Below are 22,197 nucleotides of genomic sequence, written 5' to 3'. Positions count from 1 at the left end.
AAGCTCATCCTGCTGGAATGGATGTCGAGTTTCACTAGCCCATCCATTACTGTTGGCTAGAAACATTTTTTTGAGGGTGACTTGCAATTTAAGAAGAATCGGTCTGCGTGTGGACAGAGAGATATTTGGGGTGCCTGGCTAGGCTTGTTGGCTGTAGCCTCTGACCTGCTGCCTGTGAGGCAGCATCCCTCTACCCAGCAGGGCTCCAAGAGAACCCCTTTAATCAGCACTGGTCAGTTCTGCCCCATCATTGCTGCGAGGTGATGCTTTAAACACGGTGCAGCTGACCATTCTTAAACCTGTCTCTGGGATTTGGCATTTTAAGAAATTACCTGCCTGCTGTTAGAGCCTGCCAGGGCTAGGAAGGAGAGAGTCTGGATCGAGCAGCTGTGTTCTCGTGAAAACGTGTCACTGTGCCTGCCAGATATCACTGAGAGCACAGCACTTCAGAGGCTCAGCTCTGAGACAAACCACAAGTTAAACGTTAGAACCAGCCATTATAGGCACGATGGGGAGAAGCTGTGCTGGAATCATCTCAGGAGCACTTAAGTGTGAGGCCTACCTACAATTACAGGAAAACCTATGTGTTTTGGGAGATGCTCTTGGGATAAGTATGGACTGGATTATCTGCTGAAGGGTTGGTATGTGCTGCTCTTCTGCTTGGCTTCCTGCCACCTCTAGCCTTGGAGGCTGCCGTAATTTACTCCAGTAAGTAGCAGTTCCTGGTGTCTTTCCTCTTTCTTCTCATGTGCTTTCGCTGTGGCAGAAGAAACGATGAAGAACCCAAAGGGGGATTTTCTAGTATCAAGGGATGTGGCTATGTAAGGGTATGCATGCCAGTTCTTCTTTTGTGTTACTGGGTGGGTAAAATGGGTAATGGCACAGATTCCTCCTCCTGATTGAGGTTTTATTTATCAGAATTCTTCCTCTGTCCATGAAACTCGGGGAAATTAATAGATTTGGGGTGTGTGTGTCATAATTCTGGTGAGGACAAGAGACAATATACAAAGCAAGTTAAATCCCCCAGATACATGGTGTCGGTGCCGCTTTGCTGAGTGTATACCGTGCATGGCAAGGTTTATATACTTTTAAAGCTCTGGGGAAGCCCAGGTACAGGTATCTAGACCTGAACATGACTTGTTGCTAACCTATGTTAGACACTAGTATCCAATTTATAGAGATAACTGTAGGTATTTATAGAGATATCTATAGGTATTTATAAATATATCTATAGGTATTTATAGAGATATCTATTTTTTTCATAAATATTATTTATAAATACTTTGTGACCTGTTTCCTCCTCCATCTCCCAAGGGGTCTGAGCACAAGAATGATGAAGGAAGTTGCTGACATGGGGCGAGAAAGCAGCTTTTCTGCTGCTCTATTGCTGAGTTAGCCAACAATCTCTGGCTGTTGTTCTTTGATCGCTGTTCCTGTGATATTTACAGTAGAATTTCAGGTGGTGTTTGCCTGGGAGAGCACCTTGGCTGATAGTACTGGTGATGGCAGACGCCAGCAAGACTGGGGCTGTGTTTTACTGGTTGGTTTTCTAAAACAACCAAATCAGGTAAGTTGCTGAATAAAGACAACAAACTGTCCAAGGTCACTCCAGAAAGCCCAGGTTAGAGAAAGGCATTGTCCTTGGTCTTCCTGAGTCCTGCTCTAATCCTGCCTTCTCCATGTGGCCATCCTTCCCATCCCACATGAAAGTTCTTGTCTCTGTGGCTGATGCCAACACAGAAACACCAAAGTCTGTCAGTGCATTGATGCACAAAGTCTTTTTCTGCAGTACCACCATGCTCTCGGAGCATTTCCCCCTGCTCTGCTGAGGACCCTGCGTGCCATGTTTGTCTTCTGTACTTAGTTGAACTGCGATGCTAAAGGAGACAAAGCAAATTTGCTCTCCTCGTAGTTGGATTTAATTGCTTGCTTTTATATGATTGTGCAGTAGCTCTTGCTGTAGCTACCAGTGGAAAAATGACTTCATTGCATGTGACTCTGAGTCTGGCACCTTAAACCGATACTTACGGCTATTCCTGAAAAAAAAAAACCACCAAAACAAAGAAACCCTATTAAAAAAAAAAATCCCAAACCCACAATATTTCTGCATCAGACTTTTAAGAAATTGTTCCCATGCCGTGGCACTGGTTTTGTTATCTCCCTCTAAATGAGTGAAGCTGTGTCTGTGAAATAGCCGTGGCTGTTTCAGATGCAGCATAAGCAGAGAAAGATGTGTGAAGCAATAAAACGAAGCATTGTCATATTTTTTTGTCACAGTTCAAATTTTTTGACTTCACTATGATGGAATAAAATATGATGCTGACTTGAATTGGCATTTGAGTCGGATGGTACTTTCCTTTCAGTGATTTATTTTTATTATGCTAGTGTTTACCCACCTGGACGGTTGTAGAGAAATGTGGCACGGACTAGCGACATGCCCTGCTGCAGATTCTGAGCCAGCAGTGGAGTCCCCGTCTCCCCATCCCCATCTGTGCCGGAGCACAAAGGGAATCTGAAGTTTCTTCGGTTTATTTTGAGTGCTAATGTTCTGAACTCTGATGTTGACTCCCTTGATAACTCCGTTTATGCCTGGGAAAGCCAAATCATTATTTTTGAAAAGTATTCATACTCTGTGTCTATAAAGTAAACACTTCAGAAAGACTTCCCAAGTCCTTTGATGTGCTGGATATTCAGAGAGATAGTGATGCCTAATAGAGTCAGGCAACTATTTATCTCTGACATTGTTTTTTGAGTAATCTTGGGAAAAATCTTTTCCTTCTCTGTATCTGTTCCTTCCAGGTACAAAAGTGGTGATGCAATTCTGACCTCCTTTGAGGTCTGTGAATGAAATGCTCTGTGGATGTTGGGTATTTGGATCTTGGAACTTTTTAATCACTTCTTAGTGCTTTTTAATCCCTCTCCTGTGCTGCCTCACACCATTCCTTTAAAAAGATAGTGCAAATAAAACTGTATTGCATGTGCTAGAGCTATTGGTCAAAATTAATCCTATTTTATTTTGGTGAATAACTTGTGTTGTGTAGTAAAGGCTACACGGCTATTGGTTACACTGAAAGGACTTCACAAAAATTTGGGGTCGCAGAAACCTCAAGAGGTCATCTGATCCACCTGGCTGTTCCAGGTTAGGTCTGTTTTCATCTCTGTTGTTCAAGGCAGAGGTTTGAAGATTTTTTTTTTATTTATTTTTTAAAGAATAGTGTGGCCAATGAGGGAGTTTCTTCAGTGTCTCTGGACAGTTTGAACTAATGTTGCAGTTAGAACTGTGTAGTGTGTGTCTTCCCCTTTGTCTTATTTGTTGTCATTGTCACTTTGTGTGTCTGCCTGCTATTGTATAAAGGTGTTTCATTGACAAAATCAGAACAATTTCTTTTGCAGCATGAACTTTTCTTGCAGCACATCCTCCAGAGGGGCGAGGAAAGCTTCCAAACCAAGGCACCAGCTTCTGGCATAGTCACTAACAAAGGTTTTCTCTGGCTGCTCTGTTCTTTTTCTTCCTTTGACGTATTCATCCCCCCTTTATCTGTTGCATCATGCTCTGAAAACTTCTGTGTCCGCCAATTAGTGCTGGAAACTTTTCAGTAATCCTGACAGGCGCAAAAAGCAGCCGCCTGTTGAAACAAACGGCATTTTCCCATCCCTTGCAAATACTCCCATTCACGACCTGCAAGCGCGTCCCCTGGATGTCCTCCTGGCTGGGGAACAAACCTCCCTAGAAAAAGAGGCCTCTCCTGGAAGACGTGGAGAGGCAGTTACATCGTTAGATGTGTTTAATGGGCTTTTTAGCCTCATATTTGACTGTTATATATTGTGTGCTATACTGCCTCAGTGGCTCCTGTCAGCCCTCCACAAGAGGCCTATCATGGTGATTAAAGTCTTCTCCTTAGCTATATTTAGCTTCTAGCTATTTGTTTTATAACTGAGATCCTTACTGTGCAAACTGGAGTAGGTCAGCCTGCAACCTTGAAGAAGTGTTTTGTTTTTTTTTTTTCTTTTTCCCTTCTGATCTTCTGTTTCCCAGCTGGTGAGGCTGGGACATTCTAGCTGATGACCAGTCTGCCGGCCATTCCTAACGGAGATTTAATGATGGGCAATATGGCACAGAAGGGCAGGCTCGTGTGGAATGTGTTGCTGAGGCAGAGGAAGCTGTTTTGCCTTACCCAGCTCATATTTTACATGTCCATTTATATAGTCTTTTACTGGGATCTACAAAGTAGCTTTTTGAACTTGCTAAATCTCATCCATAGGCAAAATTTATGTTTATATGTGTTTGTGTATTTATATAGATTTCCAGTAAATTATACTGAGAATAACAATGCCTCCAGTGAGCTTAATCTTGATGTTTCCAAAGCATCTGCAAGCACTTTTCCCCTTTTTATCTCTGAATCCCGCCTCCAAGCATGTTGGCTAGACGGTAGAAAGGTGTGGGAGCACTTCCAGGACATGGACGTGGAAGTGTCAAAGTCAGATGGATGTTTTTGGGTGATCATGTGGTTCAAGTTCATGGAATGGTATGGTATACACTGCCTTAGGGTGCTGGAAACTTTGGTTGTCCGTGTTAGAAGCAGTGAAAATTTGTTTTTTGTTCTTCCTTTTTGGTTGAAACAAGACCTGTTTGCATTAGAGACCACGTGCCAACACTCTGCATTGTAATATGTTCAAGCTGCTGCTTGTAACTGCTTTCTACTTGCCTGGCTAGATGAGGTTGTATCTTGATCTCCGTACAAAATCGTGGCTGTGGTTTTGCCTGCATTAGAGAAGAGATTAATGACACTTGTGTTACAGAAACAACCCATTTCTGTAAGAAGTGAAGGAGCATCTAGGGACACGTGGTGGCTCTGTAAAGCTCTGTAGAACGTGTAATGCTGTGCCACTCCAGGAGTGTGGTGGGTTGATCCATCTGTCCTGCCTACCTGCACACAGGCTGGGTTCATCCCTTCGGCATTGCCCTTATCTCCAGGGATACGATACATTAAATCCCATTTTAGCACCAGTCCATCTAACCAGTCCTGTTCCTTTTGGCTGCCAGCACCTATACATCAAGCACATGTATACTTCCCAATGGTGTGGTAGCATACAGTTGGAAATGCTGATTAAAACCAGGCTGTGGAGTGGTACAGCTCTTGCAAGGTCTCTGCTGCTGCTGGAGGAGGCTGGGGTTGACAGCCGTTCCCAGATGTGCACAATCCCTGTTGTGACAGCATCTCATGTCCTCACCAGCCCAACAAGTCCCACTGGAGCATGGGCAGCACATTGGGCACGTTCAGTCTCCACCTGCCTTGCAATCTGACTGCATGGGATGGTGTTTTCTTATATCACCCCCTAGAAACTGTCATCTCTAACCTCCTCTGCTGTAACGTACTAGGTGGCCATCCTACGGTGCTGGTGTGGCTTAGTGTGTGGCTCAGTGCCTAGAGGCTTTGAGCTAAGATCTCTCTCTCTGCGGCCTCTGCCCGGCAGATGGTAAGGTGTGGGTGAGAAGAACCGCAAGGCAGGAGGGAATAACATAACTATGTTGACAGATAAGATCCAATTTGATATAACTCACCAAAATGATTATGGTTTTGGTCATTGATAAGGATGTAATTTAAATAAGAAACATGTACCTTCTCATACTATAGGTTTGTGAGCTATGCAAACTCCTAGGTTTGCTAAGCACCTTTGTACTGGGGTTGCCGGTGGTAACGTAGGAAACTCCATGATTAACACACGCTGGCTGAAAGCAAGCTTTCTAGATTACTGGCCTCCCTGTCTCCACCACGGGTTCTGGTGGGAGTTGTGTAGATATGTTGGTGTCAGCTGAGGTCCGTGGAAACCGCAGGAGAAAGCAGTAATTAGTGCATGTAGCCCAGGGGTCTGCTTCTTAAGTGGGAGGCTGAGTGCAGGCTGGTGAACCAGCAGGGAGGAGGAGGAAGGTGCTCCAGGGAACACCTGCATCCAGCATTGCTCTGCTGCTGCCAGCATGGTGATGGGAAGCAGGATGCTTGAGTGCGGGTGGAGGGGATGCGGCACACACAGTGCCTTGGTGCTCTGGGAGAGAGTGGGTTTGCTCCTCTGCAGCATCTTTGGCTTGGTGATCTCGGATCTTTCAATAGGTACCAGTGGTGTAACCCTCCTGGTGTACCACCCTTTGATTTTCAAGCTTGGTACCATTGTCGTCCCTCTTTTTGTGGCAAGGGGATTCCTGGCCACTGCGGAAGAAGAAAGCAGGGGTCCTGGCTGTCAGTGTGGCATCTCAACCATGTGACGATGGTCTGTATCTCCTTTCCAGCTTACCTCCTCTTGTGTCTCAGCTAACTCTGAACAGTCAGAGCATGGAGAGGTGTTACCATTTCAGCCATTGGGAACAACTGCTTTGTTTGAAGGAACGAGATTGTGTTAGCTTATAGTATTTGGCACAGAGTTTGTCCAAGGTCTAGTGAGACGCGGCCTGGGATGCAGTGCGCCCCTGTCTAAACCAGACTGAATCCAAGTGATGGAGGTTTAGAGAAGGTCTGCTAAGATGAACCAGGAATTGTCGAGTCTCCTATTTCGGGACATCTCAAAGGAGAACTCGGCTTGTTCAAAATGACATAGTGAAGGCGGAGAAAGGGCAAAGCTGTTGCATGGGGGTTGGACACAGTGGGAGAGCATCAGAGTTGTGCAAAGGGCAGAGCAGGTACGTGGGCAGAAGGTTGGCTTGAAGAAATCTGGGCTGGCAACTGGTGGGGAGCATTCCCAGCCCGGAAGGGCTGAAACTAACACTGCTGAACTGCAGGAATGAAAAAATCTTGTAAGGTAGCTTTATAACTAAATGAGAGGGGTTGCACCAGGTGCGGGGTGAGCCCTTCCTATCCTGCATCCCTGCCTGAGCGTCAGCAGCCTGGCGAGAAGCAGGGTCAGTCGTCCCTTAATGTGCCATTGTTTGCATTGAGGCTCTTCCAAAGGCGTTCTGTGCCAGACCTGGAGGACCAATGGCCCGGGACGGGCTTTGCTCTTCTTCCTGCTGTAATGGTGAGGTCTCCACTGCATGCGGAATTGCACTAAATGCAATTAATATCATGACTTACCCTAGTGCACCTGGGAGTGCGTGTAGACACTGAGCAGCATTAGGGGAGCACAGTGAGGGCTTCAGTGGCATGGCCAGTGCATCCCAAGGTGTTTTCTGTTACACCAGAAACATGTTGCATTCCACTCCTATTTATTGTCTTTGCTGTCTTTTAATCAAATAATCTGCAAATTTAAACTGGTACAACTGCTGTACCGTCAGACAGGCTGTCATAACACTGCACTGAAAATGAAAACAAAATCCCTAGTTTCAAAGAACTTAAGTGTGCAAAGAGAAAGAGGGAAAAAAACTAGCATGAGCAGTTGTTACCTATTTTCAGCTCTTGGTTGCTCCTGCCTTTCAGTTACAGTCAGCAAAGCAGGGCTGGCTGGCAAAGAAGTCTTCATTGCAGGTGTAGGTTGTAAAAAGGGGGAAAAAGCAGGGTGGGAGAGACCTGGGTCCTGTTGTTGTTTCACAATTGAAGTCCAGGGCAGAGGTTAGATTACAGAAGCGCACAAATCAAAATCTATACATTAACCTGAGCTCCAGTGATTGACAGATTAAGTGCCCGCATGAACTTTAATGCTGCACTAAATCGAGCAGTCAACAGCTAGGAAATTCCAAAAGTTCAGATCCTTCTGCAGCTCTGCATGGGGTGCGTAGCACGGCTGAGTTATTGTGTCGCTCATATTTAATTAAAGAAATTGTTTCTCCAATAGTAAAATACCAAGCTATTCTAATGCAATATGTTTATCATGTATCATTGCCTTTCCTGTGCTCTGCCTGCTCTCCTCTTGTTTCTTTTCCAGATACTGTTTCATGACAAATAACGCTTTCTGTGAGTAGGAAACTTGGATTTTGTTGAAGCCCTTTGAATTGTAGAGAAACCTTTCATGAATGGAACAGCCTTTGTATCAGGTCTGAATTCACCTGGAGGATGGCAGTTCTGCAATCTCCCTGTGTATTCCATCTGCTTCCCACGTGAGCTGTGCAATTTTGGTGTCGTGCCCCTATATATTTCTGTAGGTCACTGTCCCCTGTCGCCAGGGGACAGGAATTCCTTAGCAGGAATTTGTGTAGATCCAAGATCATCTGCAGGATTTTTCCCACAAATTAGAGCTAGTTGTGCTCTGTAATTAGTGCAGAATTGTTGCTATCTGCTGTTGTCAGTCTTCAGTAGGCGTTTTGCCAGCATGGGGAGCGTGAGCTCATCAGCAAGCCCATAATTACTCCCCAGTTTGTGTATGATGACTTCCTTGAATGTCCTTTGGGCATTTTTCTCCCATTTTTGCCTCAGGTTTTGCACTGTGGTTTTTAGCTAGAGTGCAATGGAATATTTTTGTACATTCTTCTTTTGATAACCATTGTTTTATAACTAAATCACGGGATGATTAGTCTATCATAGTGGTTAGAACTAGCTTAAAAAATATCTAAGTTCTTAAGTAAAAAGCCTCTAGGTTTTCCCTAAGCATTATAAAACCTGAGTGAGAAAGACAACTAAAGACAGGCTTTTTTAGAGGTTAAGAACCTTTCGGATATATGAGGGAGACTACTCTCCTGGCTGGAGAACCAATGTGAATTCTTCAGCTGCAAGGGAGAAGAAAACCCGTGATGGCTGATGGGGCATACTGGGATCCTCTGTAACTGAAGGATCCATGTGACTGAAGGCAATACGCTCCTTTCTTTCATTCCTGTAGAACTCTACCTCCGTTCCCTCTATGGGAGAAGGAAAGGTTTTCTTGGGGGAGGAGGCTGACCTTAATTAAGAATGAGCATATCTTATTTCCTCTGTACTGCAATTAAGGGAAAGGATTTAATCCTAATCTGCCATGTGCTTCAGAAATGGGTTTCTGATTGCTTGCTGGAAGGAGTAACTAATCGGAGAAGTGAGAAGGCGATGGTACGATTACCGTGGATCGGATGGAACGTCTTAGGGAATTAAAAGATAAAATTGCCCTTCCTTCTCAGCATAATCTCTGTCTCTATTAGCAAAGCTGCAGTTTGGCTTTATCGAGTCCTGCCTCTGTGTTGATCTGATTCACTGCCTGTTCCTTTTGCAGGAGGCTGAGAGGTTTGAGTCTGACCTTTGGATTTTGATTTCAAGGCAAAATTCTGTTCTCAAATCCCTGGTCTGCCTTTGCAGCACAGCCGATGTTGTGGGGTCATGAGCCTGGGGCACCAGATCTTTACTTGCCCTTGCCTCTGGCTTGGGGTCAGTTGGGCAGTAACGTATCCCAGAGGGATGGCTGCAGGAGATGGAGCTTTATTGCCTGATGAGTTCATTTTCCCAGAGAAGGGAAGTTGCAGAAAAGCTTGGAAATATGAAGGGGATGCAACCAAATGCTCAGAAACATGAGCTGAAATAACTTCACATAACTTTAAAAAGAAAAAAAATTCAGTATCTTTAGGCCAGTAAAGGTTTTGTATAAGGCCTAATAAATGAATACCAGAGTTGGCACTGAAAGCTTTTTGCTTTTATTCTGTGTGGTTATTGTTGGAGTGAATGAAGAGCTCCTCCAGCTATCGGTGGACCAAATTCTTCTCTAGCGGTTTGTTTTCAGGGAGATGTTGGGCTCCAGGTATTGTTTTCAGCATTTACAGTGCCTGATGCTGGAGGTTTCTGCAAGCAGTAATGCTGTTTTCCTGGGAAGATGCTGCACGGGGAGTGCAACGCGTGTGAGTATGAATTGCTGGAACGGGCAGCTGTGTGTCTGTGGGGAGCAGGGGTTGTTCTCGGGCTGAGCCAAGGGAGGTTCGCTCTCGTCCAGAGTCCCAGAGACTCTTAAATGACAGAGGCTAGGGGACCGAACCCCAAAACCTGCCTAAGGCTCTGTACTCTTTCTGAAATAAAAATACAGAACGTGGGTAGAAAATTAAGTTCCTCCTTTATGTTTGACTCTCCTGAACATGCATGCAAAGGATGTATCAATACCAAAGTGCTGTTGGACCTTCCCCAGCTACATGTGGTGTGGGATTGTTCCTCCTCCCTGTAGAGGTTGGGGATTTACCTTGCAGGCGTAAAATGCACTTTCCACTGCTCCGTATGGAGTCGCTGTTATTAGTTGTCAGAGCAGCTGCAGACAGAATTCCTGGTCTTTCCAAGCTGTGTCTTTATTACTAATGCAAGAGTCTTTGTGCGGATTGCGCCACACCTCCACATCATCTTCCAATAGCCCTGAAAATGGCTGAACTCCCCTTGTGTTCTCTCCACTCGCCGATGTGCTGCCGTCGGGCTGCATCCCAAACCCTGGTGTTCCTCATCCTTGGTATGAACATGAGGAAAGCTGGCATAGTGTTTTAAATAAAGGTATAAACAATTGCTCTCAAAAAGTTATCTTAGACAGAGTAGGTAAAACCAGAGACTTTATTGTGTAAACCTTTCCCTATCCAAATAGTTGGCGTTGAAGTTACTGATTATTTGCATGTGTCAAGATTGTTAAAAGAAGTAAATGTTTTTACTGCTTCTCTGCATTGTCTTTGTTTATCATCAAACTTCCGTACAACATGATAACCTTGATTTCCTTCAGTCTGATAACTAGATACTGTTCTTTATCTTTTTTTATGGGCCCTTATCCTGAAAGGTGTGCGCATGACTACAAACTTCTAATTTCATTTCTTACATGTGGAATTCCGAATTTAGAAAACTAGAAACCTAGATTTTGGTACTCACTTTTTTGATTATGTATGTAATTTTAAGGAATTGGTAGTTATTTCCCCACAAAATATTGTATACACACAACTGTTGCAGTAGTATTCAGATGCAGCTGGTCTAAATTCCACTTGGGTCTGCCCTCACAATGAGGTCCCTGTGCCTTGCCGAGGCTTTCGTGTTGGGTAGACACTTCTTGCATCTAGATCCATCCAGAAGGAAGCACCAGGCCCAGGATGGGATTCAGGCCAACTCAATCTGGTGCCTGGAAACCTGTTCCTGTGTCTTGCGGTTGTTTCACTCAATATGTTGAGGTGAACAGATCTGTGGACTGGCACATAGCCATGAGGGCTTTCTTCTGGGACGTGCGCTGAATTTGGGAGTCTGCTCTGTTGCTTATGTCCATCTTGAATGGGATGGCATTCTACGTGGCAAGCACGTGCTCATGTGCCTTGTTGAGGGTAGGAAGGATGGCTGAAGCAGAGAAACTCGCGGATAAGATATATTGCCAAGACTGACAAAGGCTTTTGCTCCCAGCCCTTGTTTTGTGTTATTCCTCTACCACACTTGAGAAATAACTGCAGTCTAAGCACCTCCAGTTGTTTTTTCTCCTTTTAATGCGTGCTATTCTGATGCCTGGCCAACGTTGTGGATACTTGCATAACCAGAGATGTTGCTCCTGCTGAAAGGTATTTTTTGGATGCACATCTGTACTTAGTTGAGAACTGTTGTCCTTTTTGAATCTGAGCCTAGGTAACTCAGATCCAGCTGTCCCCTTTTCTGACGGAAAGATGGAGAACAGAATGTTTTGGTCATTTGAAGCAGGCTTTCATATTGTGCATTCCTGGGATGCTTTTCTTGGTTGTGGGAACAGACAGAACCATTCATCCCAGTATGAAAAGATTGCAGGGACAATCTAGCGGAGATCTAGAAAATCCTTGTAATCTGTGTCATCTTGGAAAAGGAAGAAAAACAAAATAAGCAGAGCTCATGGCCCTGGAGTATCCACAGGGGCAGATGGGGATTTTTACAGCGTGTCTGGAGAAAGTAACATTTCCATGAAGTTATACAGCAAGGCAGAGCTTACAGCTTGTGGAGGTAATATAGGGAGTAGGAAAAAGAAAATAGCTCATGTGTTTCTTACGCCACACACGGCATCATATTTGCCTGTGTTCTGTTCAGCATCTGCTGCTGGAACCAGATTTTTCAGAAGGGCTGTGTTAATAGAGCCTGTTGGGATGCCGAGGGTACGATACGGGAGCTCAGAGCGAGTTGTTATCTCTAATGGAGCAGGGCAGTGCCCTGTGGAGATACTGGCCTGTGTCCCAGGCCGAGGATATTTCTGCAGCACAAAAGCTGCATCGCTCAGTTGGACGATAACGTGGGACTTGGATGGCTCAGGGCAGCGCTGCTCTGGGTGGTGAAGATGACCTAATGGCGTAATTCCGAAGAGCTGTGTGCTCGGCATTTAGAGCTTCTTAAAAATCTGCTCAAATGTGTTTATGTTGAAGTGGAGGAGAAACTACTGACAGAGAAGGAGTATCTGTCCCTACCAGCAGGCACAGACTTCTTTAAAAATGTCCCAGATGTTTATTTTTCATACAGTCGTTGAATGGTTAGAGTTGGAAGGGATCTTAAAGATCGTCTCGTGCCACCCCCTGCCCTGGGCAGGGACACCTCCCACCAGCCCAGGTTGCTCCAAGCCCCGTCCAACATGGCCTTGAACCCCTCCAGGGATGGGGCAGCCACAGCTTCTCTGGGCAACCTGGGCCAGTGTCAAGTTATATCCTGTCTGGTTTTATCTATGTATTTCTAACAAGCTGCATTCATAGTAAAATTTACTCGAGTTCATCTTCATTTCCCTGTGTGACAGTGAGTGTGCAGGATGGCGCTAAGGCAGCTGTCCCTGTTTCCTGGCTTTGGTCACCCTGAAGCTCTTGGAGCTGAGAATGAACTTTAGATACGGGAGTTAACCCCCGCTGGACTTCCCTATGAACGGAGCGTGGCGGGGCGCGCGGTGGGGCCTGCCTGTGCTGTGGGGTGGCACTTCAGAAGTTGTTGAGTCTGGTGTGTGGTGCGGAGCCCCCAGGGAGTGTGGCCATCAACCGGTTGTGCTGATTGTATTTCTGGATAAAAGAAGCTATCTGTTCCGAGGGTAGCTTAATTAGCAGCCTGTGGAGTTCGTTTGTTTTTCAGCATTAGTATGTTGAAAGCAAATGTGTTTGCATAAAGGTTTCTGGCAAAAATCTTTATGCAGTGGGAATGCATTTCCTCTTAGTTCTTTCCCCCTGTGTAAAAAATAAAATCCAGTTATGCTGAGAAGGAGCAGAATATCGCAATATCCTGTGACTTGTGTGGCCAGCTGATCTTTGGGGACAGTGAGTAGTGGAGGTAGAATGAACTGAAGTTCCCTATCTCTCCATAGATGAGCAGCAAAATAGAGGAACAGACCAAATTCACTGTCTCCCTGAAGCTTATGTGGTTCTGGCTGTAAAGTCTGGGGATCCAGAGATTCCCTCTAACGGAGGCCTGAAAACCTAGAAAATATTTTTATTCTTCTGTCACCCTTCCCTGCTTAAATTCTTATCTACTGCTGTTTTATCCTTCCCCCGTGACCTTTCATGCTTCCCCAATCCCCATTCCCGGTTGTGGATTCAACCAACCATCATGTTTTGTCTGGAAGAAGCAGCATCCCCAGGTTGCTTAATCGCAAGTACAGCATCAAACCCTGTAACCAAAAGGTAGGACCAGGCGATGAGATGTGTGAATCTTGGAGGAAGGGAGTATTGTGAAGAGAGCAGACCTTCATGTTGAAGGGGATGGAGATGGGGTGAGCTCTCTTGGTAGAGCACATCACCTGCCAGCAGAAGTGCTAGAAATCAAGTTGGTCTGTAAAATCAAAGGTAGCCCTGGGCAGAATGTGTCATGTGAGATGGAGTGGGTGGGAGAGGGACATCTGATGGCTTGACAAATAGGAGGAACCAGGCTGATCAATGTTTCTCACCTCCAGATTCTGTTACTTGTCTCCCTATTTTATGCTAAATAGCGCTGGAAACTGCAGCCTCCTGTCCAGCTCTGTGACAGCATCTGGTCCTCGCTGGCTCCGTCGCAGGAATACTGGTTTTTCTCTTCCTTAACAAGAACTGCTTGCTCTTGTCCGTTGTTGCTGCTGCTGGGGATGTGATCTGAGCATCCCACTTCTCATAGACAGCCCCGACTTCTGTGTAAGCTAAATGCTGCCCAGTTGGTGCTGTGTGCAGGTGTCTGAAGCCAGCCCAGGGGCGTTGAACACCCTTTGTGGGGGACATGGGGAAGAGACAGGGTGTGAGCCCTTGGGTTTTCACTCGGGCTCCCTCCCTGGCTGTCGCTGCTGATCTCTCCTTTCTTTGTCTCTCTAAGCCAGTGTGGGACACCCGACTCTTACTGCTGAAACACTCTTCGGTGTCTCAGATATTTATGAGCCCTCAGGAATAGAGTTTTGGAATTCTCCTTGTGGTTTTTCCTCCTCTGTGTCTGCTTGCAGCTTTCCCTGGAGCCCTGCCAGCCCTCCCCTCGCTCTGATCCAGCCTGTGTTGAAATCCTTACTCATGCCTTAATCACTCACTTCCCGTCCCCGCTATTGCAGTTCCCCCATTGTAGCATCTGTAAATCTTCATTACGTTAATTCTCCAGAGGGCTGCCTCCTTCCTTGGCCCAGGAGGCAGGTCTGGGTGTCCCCCAGCTTCTGGCTGGTCCTTGGTTTGCCCTCCTTGCAGTTCCCTGTTATGTTGGCATTGTCCCTGGCTCACACCTTCCTCCCTCCGCATCCCAGCCTGCTCAGTCAGCCAGCCTTAGCTTCCTTTTGGCTGATAGTCTCAATTTTTTGATTGTTTTTCTTTATCCATTAGGAATGTTTTTGCATTTTTGTAAAGCAACTTAGTCATTTCCTTTATTTTTCTTTTCTTGTCATAAAACTTTCTGCTGGAGGAGTTCTGTGCTTGTTAATGCAACATCCTTGCAAGAAATTTGGAGGTGTTGTTCCGTTTGCATTACGGGAAGGGAATGGCATAGGGAAGAGTTACGTGACTTCACTAACGAGTAGTTGGTAGAGTCATGCTTAGATTTTGGAATGCTTTTTTCAGTGTTACTGAAAATCCATGGGGTGAGATGCCCTTTTTCTGTAACAAGGTTTTGGATTTGTTCTTAACAAAGGGACCTGAAAAGCCCCATCTTGGACGATGACTCCTGTGAATTAAGGGAGGCTGCCTTGAAGTCTGGTGAAAATGGGCCAAAGGTCTCGTACTGAGGGTCGTTAGTGTGCCTTCGGTAAGGGCTCTGACAGGGCTGTCACAGAGCAGCAGACTGGGTCTTGGCTGATGCGTGAGCTGAGATTTTAGAATGTAAAACCAGTCAACAACGTCCGTCACTGAAATCCCAAATTGAGTTTAAATTCTTGTTTGGTGGTTCTGGGAGGCTTCAGCTTTGGTCCAGGACTGCAGGGTTCAAGCGAGACTGCAAGACTGGGGAAAAGAACGTAACGTTAAGATGGGAGATGAAGGCAATGATCACCCCTGTTTTACGGGAGAAGAAATGAAAGATCCCAGCCCTCCTAGAGATGTGAGGAGGCAGCTGGGCACTGCTTTCTGGGAGCCTGTTTGGTGCTCTCCCACCCATTCGCTGTCTGATTTCTTTGTGCTCCTCTCTCCCAGGTCTGTGACAATGGAAGAAGAGGTCCATCATCGAGAAGCCTGAACGGTGATACCGGGACAGCTCTTTGAGGCACTGGTAATACGAGCCCAAGATACAGGAGACAGCAAACATGCTGAAGCCAAGTGGACTTAAAATCCCCGGCAGGGCTGGGAAGCACTCCAGCCCGGTGGGACGGGCATCAGGGACCACTGCAGCTGCTGTCACCACTGGTTCAAAAGAAGGTAAGGACTTAATTCATCAGGGGCATGAGCTGACCCGGATGATCACCTGGCTTCAAGGCAGAGGCCTAATGGTGCCAGTGTTCAGTAGGATGTGAAATTCCCCATCTGCACGTAGATTGATTGTGAGCATGGATCAAAACAAGTGTAATGGGGTGAGTAAACGGCCTCCCTCCCCTCTCCCAAGTAATGCACAAACCAGTCAGGTTGTGGAGTGGGTGGGAGACAGATGGATCCCCTGGTGTTTAGGGCTGACAGAGGTGCTGCCTACTGTCTTGCTTCTTTGCGTGTGCATACCTGTACAGACACTAATATTTGAAGAGCCGGTGGTAATTAGGGAGATGCAAACCTCACCCATGATCTTGTTAAATGCTGTCCTGTAGCCATTGCTTCTGGCCTGTGATAATGCAAGAGTAAGAACCAGGCACTTAAGGTGACTTGTCCTGTGCTGATTACCTCAGATTAGTGCCTTTGTTTGAACAGAATCATTTGAAGCACTGGGATTTTAATAATGACTTACATAGGCATACATACACATGCTCTACTGTCCGTTGATCTCTATCTAGTGTATACATAAGCTATACAGGCTGCCATTATGCAGTATAATTAACACTTCAAAAGAGTTTTAGATGTTCTGCTTAGGATTCATTTTTCTGGCTTCTTTGACTGCTGGGTTGTTTTTTATTTAGATATAATTTAGCAAATATTCCAGGTGCAAATTTTATATGTAAAGTGATATATGATTTGTATGTTGACAAAACGTCAGGATGATGTATATCGTATCAATCACTCGTACATTCTGTATGTTACACTTCCGTTTGACAATGTCACTGGTTGCTGCTTGAGATTTGTCAACCTCTTGTCCCATAATAATTCAGGCTACTGCCCACATGCCTGGTTACTTTGCTATATGTTTCAATCCCAAGACTATATAGCATTTGGGAGAAGCAGGAAAGCTTTGTGCCTGTCCGACATCTTGGATAATATCGGACAAAACTTGCTTTAGCATGCTATGATAAATTAGTCTGTGATCATGATGCTACGAAAATGGGAGTTGGCAGACAATGCTGTCTTTTGGCAGAGTAATGCAGAAGTGTTAGTTAGGTTTTTTGTTTAACTTTGTGAAGTTTCTCTTGTGCTGGAGCATGTGTCCTTGTCCCGTGAACATCCTCCATGGAGAGGGTGGTTCGGGCACAACCTCCGCACAGGACTGCCATGCAAAGACCCCGCTTGCTGCTGAGCGACCCTGACTCCGCTCCGTTATCACACATCAGAGGCTCGGCTTTGCTCATGGATTTTTTCAGCTGAGCTGTCTCTTCTGTCAGTGACAGATAGCATATACATCATCTCTCCCACTCTCTACATTCTTTCCTTGAACAGTGTTGTAAAAGCCATAGTTTTAACTTTGTTTTTTGCTCAAGTGCAAGGTCTTGTTTGAGGGACCGGTTGCTGCATGACATCATGGGCTGAGTTCCAGATCTTTCAGTGTAATGCAGCGTTGCAGGGAGTGGAGCAGTGCTGCTCTTCCTCGGCTGAGGACTTGGCCCTGGGTGTAGAGAGGAACGTTTGAATGACACTCTTCTCTGTTCGAGTGGGGTTTAATATTAGAAAGACTAATTTCTTAATTTGGTATCCAAATCAAAGATACTGAAGCTTCCTTATATCTGTTTGCTAGAGGGAAGCACAAATTGACAAAGGAAGTTCTTAGGGTAAGTTCATAGGTTTGGCTGTTTGTTTTGAGGTTCTCCCCCAGACCCATTTCTGTATTTCTGCCTTGCTTCTCTTAGTGCCTAGCTGTGATTGAAAAATGAAGGACTCCGGTGAAGTGATTATTCAGCTACCAGTTGTGAACCTCTCAAGGTGCTTCTTGCTGGATTTATAATTGCAGTGTGGCGTGGAGTTATTTCCAGTTGATTTTTATCACTTAAAAAAACCAAAAAAACAAAACAACAACAAACCGATCCAAAAATAAGAGAAAAGGTCCCAGGTCTGTCTTCCCCTTGGAGGCTTTGCACAGAGGCATCTCGGCAAACACAGGCGACGTGTGTGTCGCAGTATGAATGAGTTAGTCAGCACTGACGGTCAGCACCAGGGTCTGATGGAGCCTTCCAGCTGAATGCAGCGCTTGTTTGCTGGAGCTTCTTTGTCCCTTGTTCGGCTACAGCCATCCGTCACTGATAGATGTGCAGCAAAGCTGGTGGAGCGTAGGCAGAATTTGCAACAAACTGAGTCTGACCTTTGCCTGAGAAGTTCTAAAATGAGTTTTATTCTTGTGAAAATGCATGGATGGAGAAGGGGAGAAGTCTTGGGATGGTGAGTTGGTGCCGTGCTGTGACCTGAACTGCTGCTTCTCTGTCCCTTGGGATGGGGCCACAAAGATGCTGTAGGGTCCAGAGCCCCTCTGCTGTGAGGACAGGCTGAGAGAGCTGGGGGGGTTCAGCCTGGAGAAGAGAAGGCTCCGGGGAGACCTTCCAGCCCCTTCCAGAATGTGAAGGGGGCCCACAAGAAAGCTGGAGAGAGATGTTTTACAAGGGCGTGTAGTGTTAGGATGAGGGATAATGGCTTCAAACTGGAAGAGGGTAGATTTAGATTAGATAATTGGGATGAAATTCTTTGCCGTGAGGGTGGTGAGCCCCTGGCCCAGGTTGCCCAGAGAAGCTGTGGCTGCCCCGTCCCTGGAGGGGTTCAAGGCCAGGCTGGACGGGGCTTGGAGCAACCTGGGCTGGTGGGAGGTGTCCCTGCCCAGGGCAGGGGGTGGCACTGGGTGGCCTTCAAGGTCCCTTCCAACCTAAACCATTCTATGGTGCAGGGGGCTTTGCTGGAGCAGTCACAATACTGAGCTGTTCCTACCTGGAAGGTGAGAACAGAGCACAACGGGTCTGTTTACCCAGCATGTGCTCGGTAGATGGCTGCGATAGGGCTTGTAGCATCGTCTTTGACAGCATCCTTAGCGTCATCTTCTTGCTCTGTCCCCTGCACAAGAGCTACCACCGTGTCTATGCATGGCCTGCACCTGTTCTTCCTCCTGCAAATCTTTCCGAAGGCCTGGCCAGCCCCTTGCTGCCTCTTGCTCATCTCCTTTCCAATGATAATCTGAAGTGGTGAGCAAAGTGTGCATCCCAAAATCCTGCCAATGTGCCTCTTTGCCTCTCCCTGAGAGCAGCAGCATCTGTGCTGGCTGTGGGGCCCGCCACAGCACAGACAATCGTGGGATTCAGCCTTCGGCAGGGAGAAACTCCAAGAAAGTACTCTTTTTTTTTTTTTTTTTTTCCAGTCAAAGTGGCTTAATTCTATTTCAGAGCCAAATGTCCACATCACTAAAATCCTAACCACAGCAGGCACTGAAGTAAACTTTGAGGATACCTGCAGCCAAAGGATCTGGTGGTGGATGGTCCTGGAGACTGCATTTCATTACCTTTCCAGGGATTAATCAGGTGTGAGACACAGGAGGATGATGGAGCTCTGCCACATCCTCCCTAGTCTGTCTTGCTGACCTGCATCACTCAGCCTCTGGCCTCCGAGTGCATCACTGCTGTTAGTTCGCGGCAGTGCTGATAACCCAGCTTTCTCAGGAGGAGGTAGCTGTATGCTGTTAGATCTGGTGGTGTGCGGTCAGCACTGAGGGCTTTTCCCAGTGTCACGGTGTTGGGGCCTTTCTAACGTACAGAGGGACAATGGCAGAGACGGAGAGGCTGTGAAAATAATTTTCTTTTGTGTGTTTACTCTGAATACTGCAAAGGTCTTTTTCTGCTTTTCTTCCCTCTTCTGTCACTGTCCAGGAAAGTGCTCTCGTGTGATATACAGGGTGGAAGAATCATCTAAAGATACCAAGCTTTACATCAGGTCTTCAAAAGTTGCATGAAGGAGGCTGTACGTAAGGCATTGCAGAAACCATGAGCTCCGTGCTGTCTTTGAACACCGGCACGAGCTCTGTGAGCTGGCTGTGCGCTGAGAGTGCTGCTGGGAGACTGTCGGGGTGTGCCTGGCTCCAGGGGTATCTCGGGGTACTGGATTTTTCTGAACTCATGTGTTGCCTCCCCACTTAACTGCCTCTTGCCAGAAATACCAAAAGAGACTTCTCCATTTTCATAGGCATTTGGTGACCCACCTGAGCCCTGCAGCTTGACGGAGGAAAACCACGGTGCTTCGGATTACAAAATGCAGAGCTGCAACATCGCAGCTCTTCTTGAATTTGCTACCTTGTGGGCAGACAGAAAGCTCAAAAGCTTGAAATATAGTTGCAAAAGAAAATGATAAATCTAATAAAATACAGAATTAAACTGTAACAACGTATGGGCTGTTGGCTCTGAGCTGTCTGTTGGCTGTGGTAGACTGGGGCTGGCTCAGAAAGACGCTGCATCTAGGTTATATCTTCCAGACTGGGCGTCAAAAGAAGGTGCTTGTTCTGCAGTTGCACCAGAGAGTTGTCAGAGAGCCATTAGATGCAAATGAATTTTGGAAGGCTTCACTTTCTTCCTCCTACCCTCCCATAAAATGGTCAGTCTTGTCTGCAAAAGTACAAGTAGAAGTACTTTGCTTTAGCCTTAGCCTGGAATACAGAAAGATGTTTTGGTTTCTTTGTTCTCTTTTCCCCCACACTCTGTTCATATTCTTTTGTAGAAAGTCAAGTGTCTCTCATCTCTGTTCCTTTCCCAGGCAGTGGAGATGTACCCTCATGGAAGTGTTAAACACTTCCATGTACTCTTGATAACTTGCATCTTATGTAGCAGAAAAGAGGATTGATGCAGATGTGCGATGCTGGGTGTATAATTTCATGATTCATGGCTTTAGGTTTCCACAGAGACCACATATGATATCATCATAGTGTGTGTGACAAGCTGGCTCAGTATATCCAAGTTCTTTTTCCTGAAAACTTATTCAGAGCCCCTGTTTCTTACCAGGTCGTGGAGTGTCCTCTTTGAACAGGAGTGGAGCGTTATTGTGTCTCCTATGTGAGCTGGCACTTTCAAAGACCCATGAGGTGTAAGGGCATTTTGTGGGCTACTTTGGGGTAGGTGCATTGGCTTGTTGTGGGCTTGGGTTTTTTGTGAAGGAGAGCTGAAATGGTCATTTCCACTGAAAGTCAGTGGGGGACTGGCACCTGACATGGATTCTTGGAAATCATTAGCCTCAGTGAGTGGTGTCCACATCGACTATACCCCCTCCCTTCTCTGCCATAAAGCTGGAACAATGGAAAAAATAAGTTCTGTTGCTTTGTGGTAACTATTTTGCTTGAAACCAGACTGAAAATTCGTCTTTAGCTGTCTCAGCAGACTATTTCCCACAAATCCGTTGGCTGATTTCCTGCGCTTCAAGTAAGGAAAGTTACTGCTCTCAATCCTGTGTGCAAGAGAGGTTTCTGTGCAGAAGGCGTGGGTTGCTGGTAAAGGGCTCAATGCAACGTTTGGATTTCTCATTACTTACAAAGCTCATATGTCTTGGTTTCTTTCCCACTCTCCTCCTGGAAAAGCCTGCTTTTGCCTGGAGTTGCAAGATGGAGAGCGAATGGAAGCTGTGATGAATGGGTCCACACAGCCCTCCCAGCTGGTGGAACAGGTGAAAGCTGCTGGGAAGGGAAGCGCTCGCATTTCAGAGGGGTTTTTGTCTGCACAGAGCAGCGTTAGAGTAAGTTGGTTAGAGGAGAAAGTCTTGCCTTTCACACTGCATTTTGCTGTCAGCTGGCTCTGGCGTTCGTTTGCAGTGCTTGTTATGGTTCTTAAATCTCTCCTTCAATTAAAGGATTCTGGCAGAAGGGCGAGAAAAAAAATGAAAATTAGTATTTGCAGATGGAGCTGGGCAACACTGGGACTTCAGCGCTGCAGGCAAAAAAGCCCCAACCTGCTACGTTTTCTGTGAAACTGAAACGCATCCAGTCTCAGTCCACCCCAGATCTTGAATTTTACAGATGGATCCCGTCTTTCTGAATGGGCAGGTGTGAGTATCTGGGACCCGAATATCGTATTTAGGCATGGCTACGAGTATCAGAACTGTTTTTCAGCGGGTGCCCAGTTTTATTGCCAAAAAAACATGCTTTCATAGCTAAACTACACAGCATTGCTAGGAGCCTCGGAATGCCTTCACATTTTCATAGAAGTGTACATACATTATTTTTGATGAAAAATAAATGCACAGAGCTATTAATATTTGCTGGCATAATGTCCACCTTTGCAAACATTGCATGACTCTCTTGTTCACTGAAAATAAAAGTGGAGTGGAACTCTCACAGGGACATTAAAGAGCACTAGATGACTCCATAGAGTAATTAACTAACTATGTTGTAATGAGGGTTTTATAAGCCTGAGCTGTGCTAGTTATTGGGGTAGTTAGTGGCTGTTGGTTTCTGGTTCCTAGTCAGCTGGGGCTGGTTACGTCCTGGGGCATGGTTCCTGTGTGCTGAAGGGATGAGCTTGACGTTGTTGAGGGCTGGGTTCAGGTGGGGTGATGTTCTGCTGGGTTGGGTTTGCTGGTGAAGTCCCTGAGTTTGCACTAGGTGGGACGCGTGATCGGAGCCATCCCTCCAACCTGAGCGGGATCAGTCGCTCCTGGCATCGGAGAATGCGGAGAAAAGGCCAACAGAGGGTCGACCAGACTGGACTCCA

The 22,197-nt window shown here is 46.1% G+C and overlaps 1 protein-coding gene across 4 annotated transcripts in view; it reads left to right on the top strand.

The window, feature by feature from the left end:
* The window catches only part of CLIP2 (CAP-Gly domain containing linker protein 2), an 81,901-nt gene that overhangs the window by 1,446 nt on the left and 58,258 nt on the right, over positions 1–22,197 (top strand). For all 4 annotated transcript variants that reach the window (XR_012588280.1, XM_074594322.1, XM_074594321.1 and 1 more), the window contains exon 2: positions 15,380–15,601. Coding sequence is in view for 3 of the 4 variants with exons in the window: in XM_074594322.1 (XP_074450423.1) it covers positions 15,490–15,601 (112 nt within the window). In the remaining variant the exon portion in view is untranslated. The remainder of the gene's footprint in view (positions 1–15,379; positions 15,602–22,197) is intronic.

Source organism: Larus michahellis, chromosome 7, assembly GCF_964199755.1.
Source record: "Larus michahellis chromosome 7, bLarMic1.1, whole genome shotgun sequence".
NCBI lineage: Eukaryota > Metazoa > Chordata > Aves > Charadriiformes > Laridae > Larus > Larus michahellis.
This window is presented reverse-complemented; position numbering and strand designations above follow the sequence as displayed.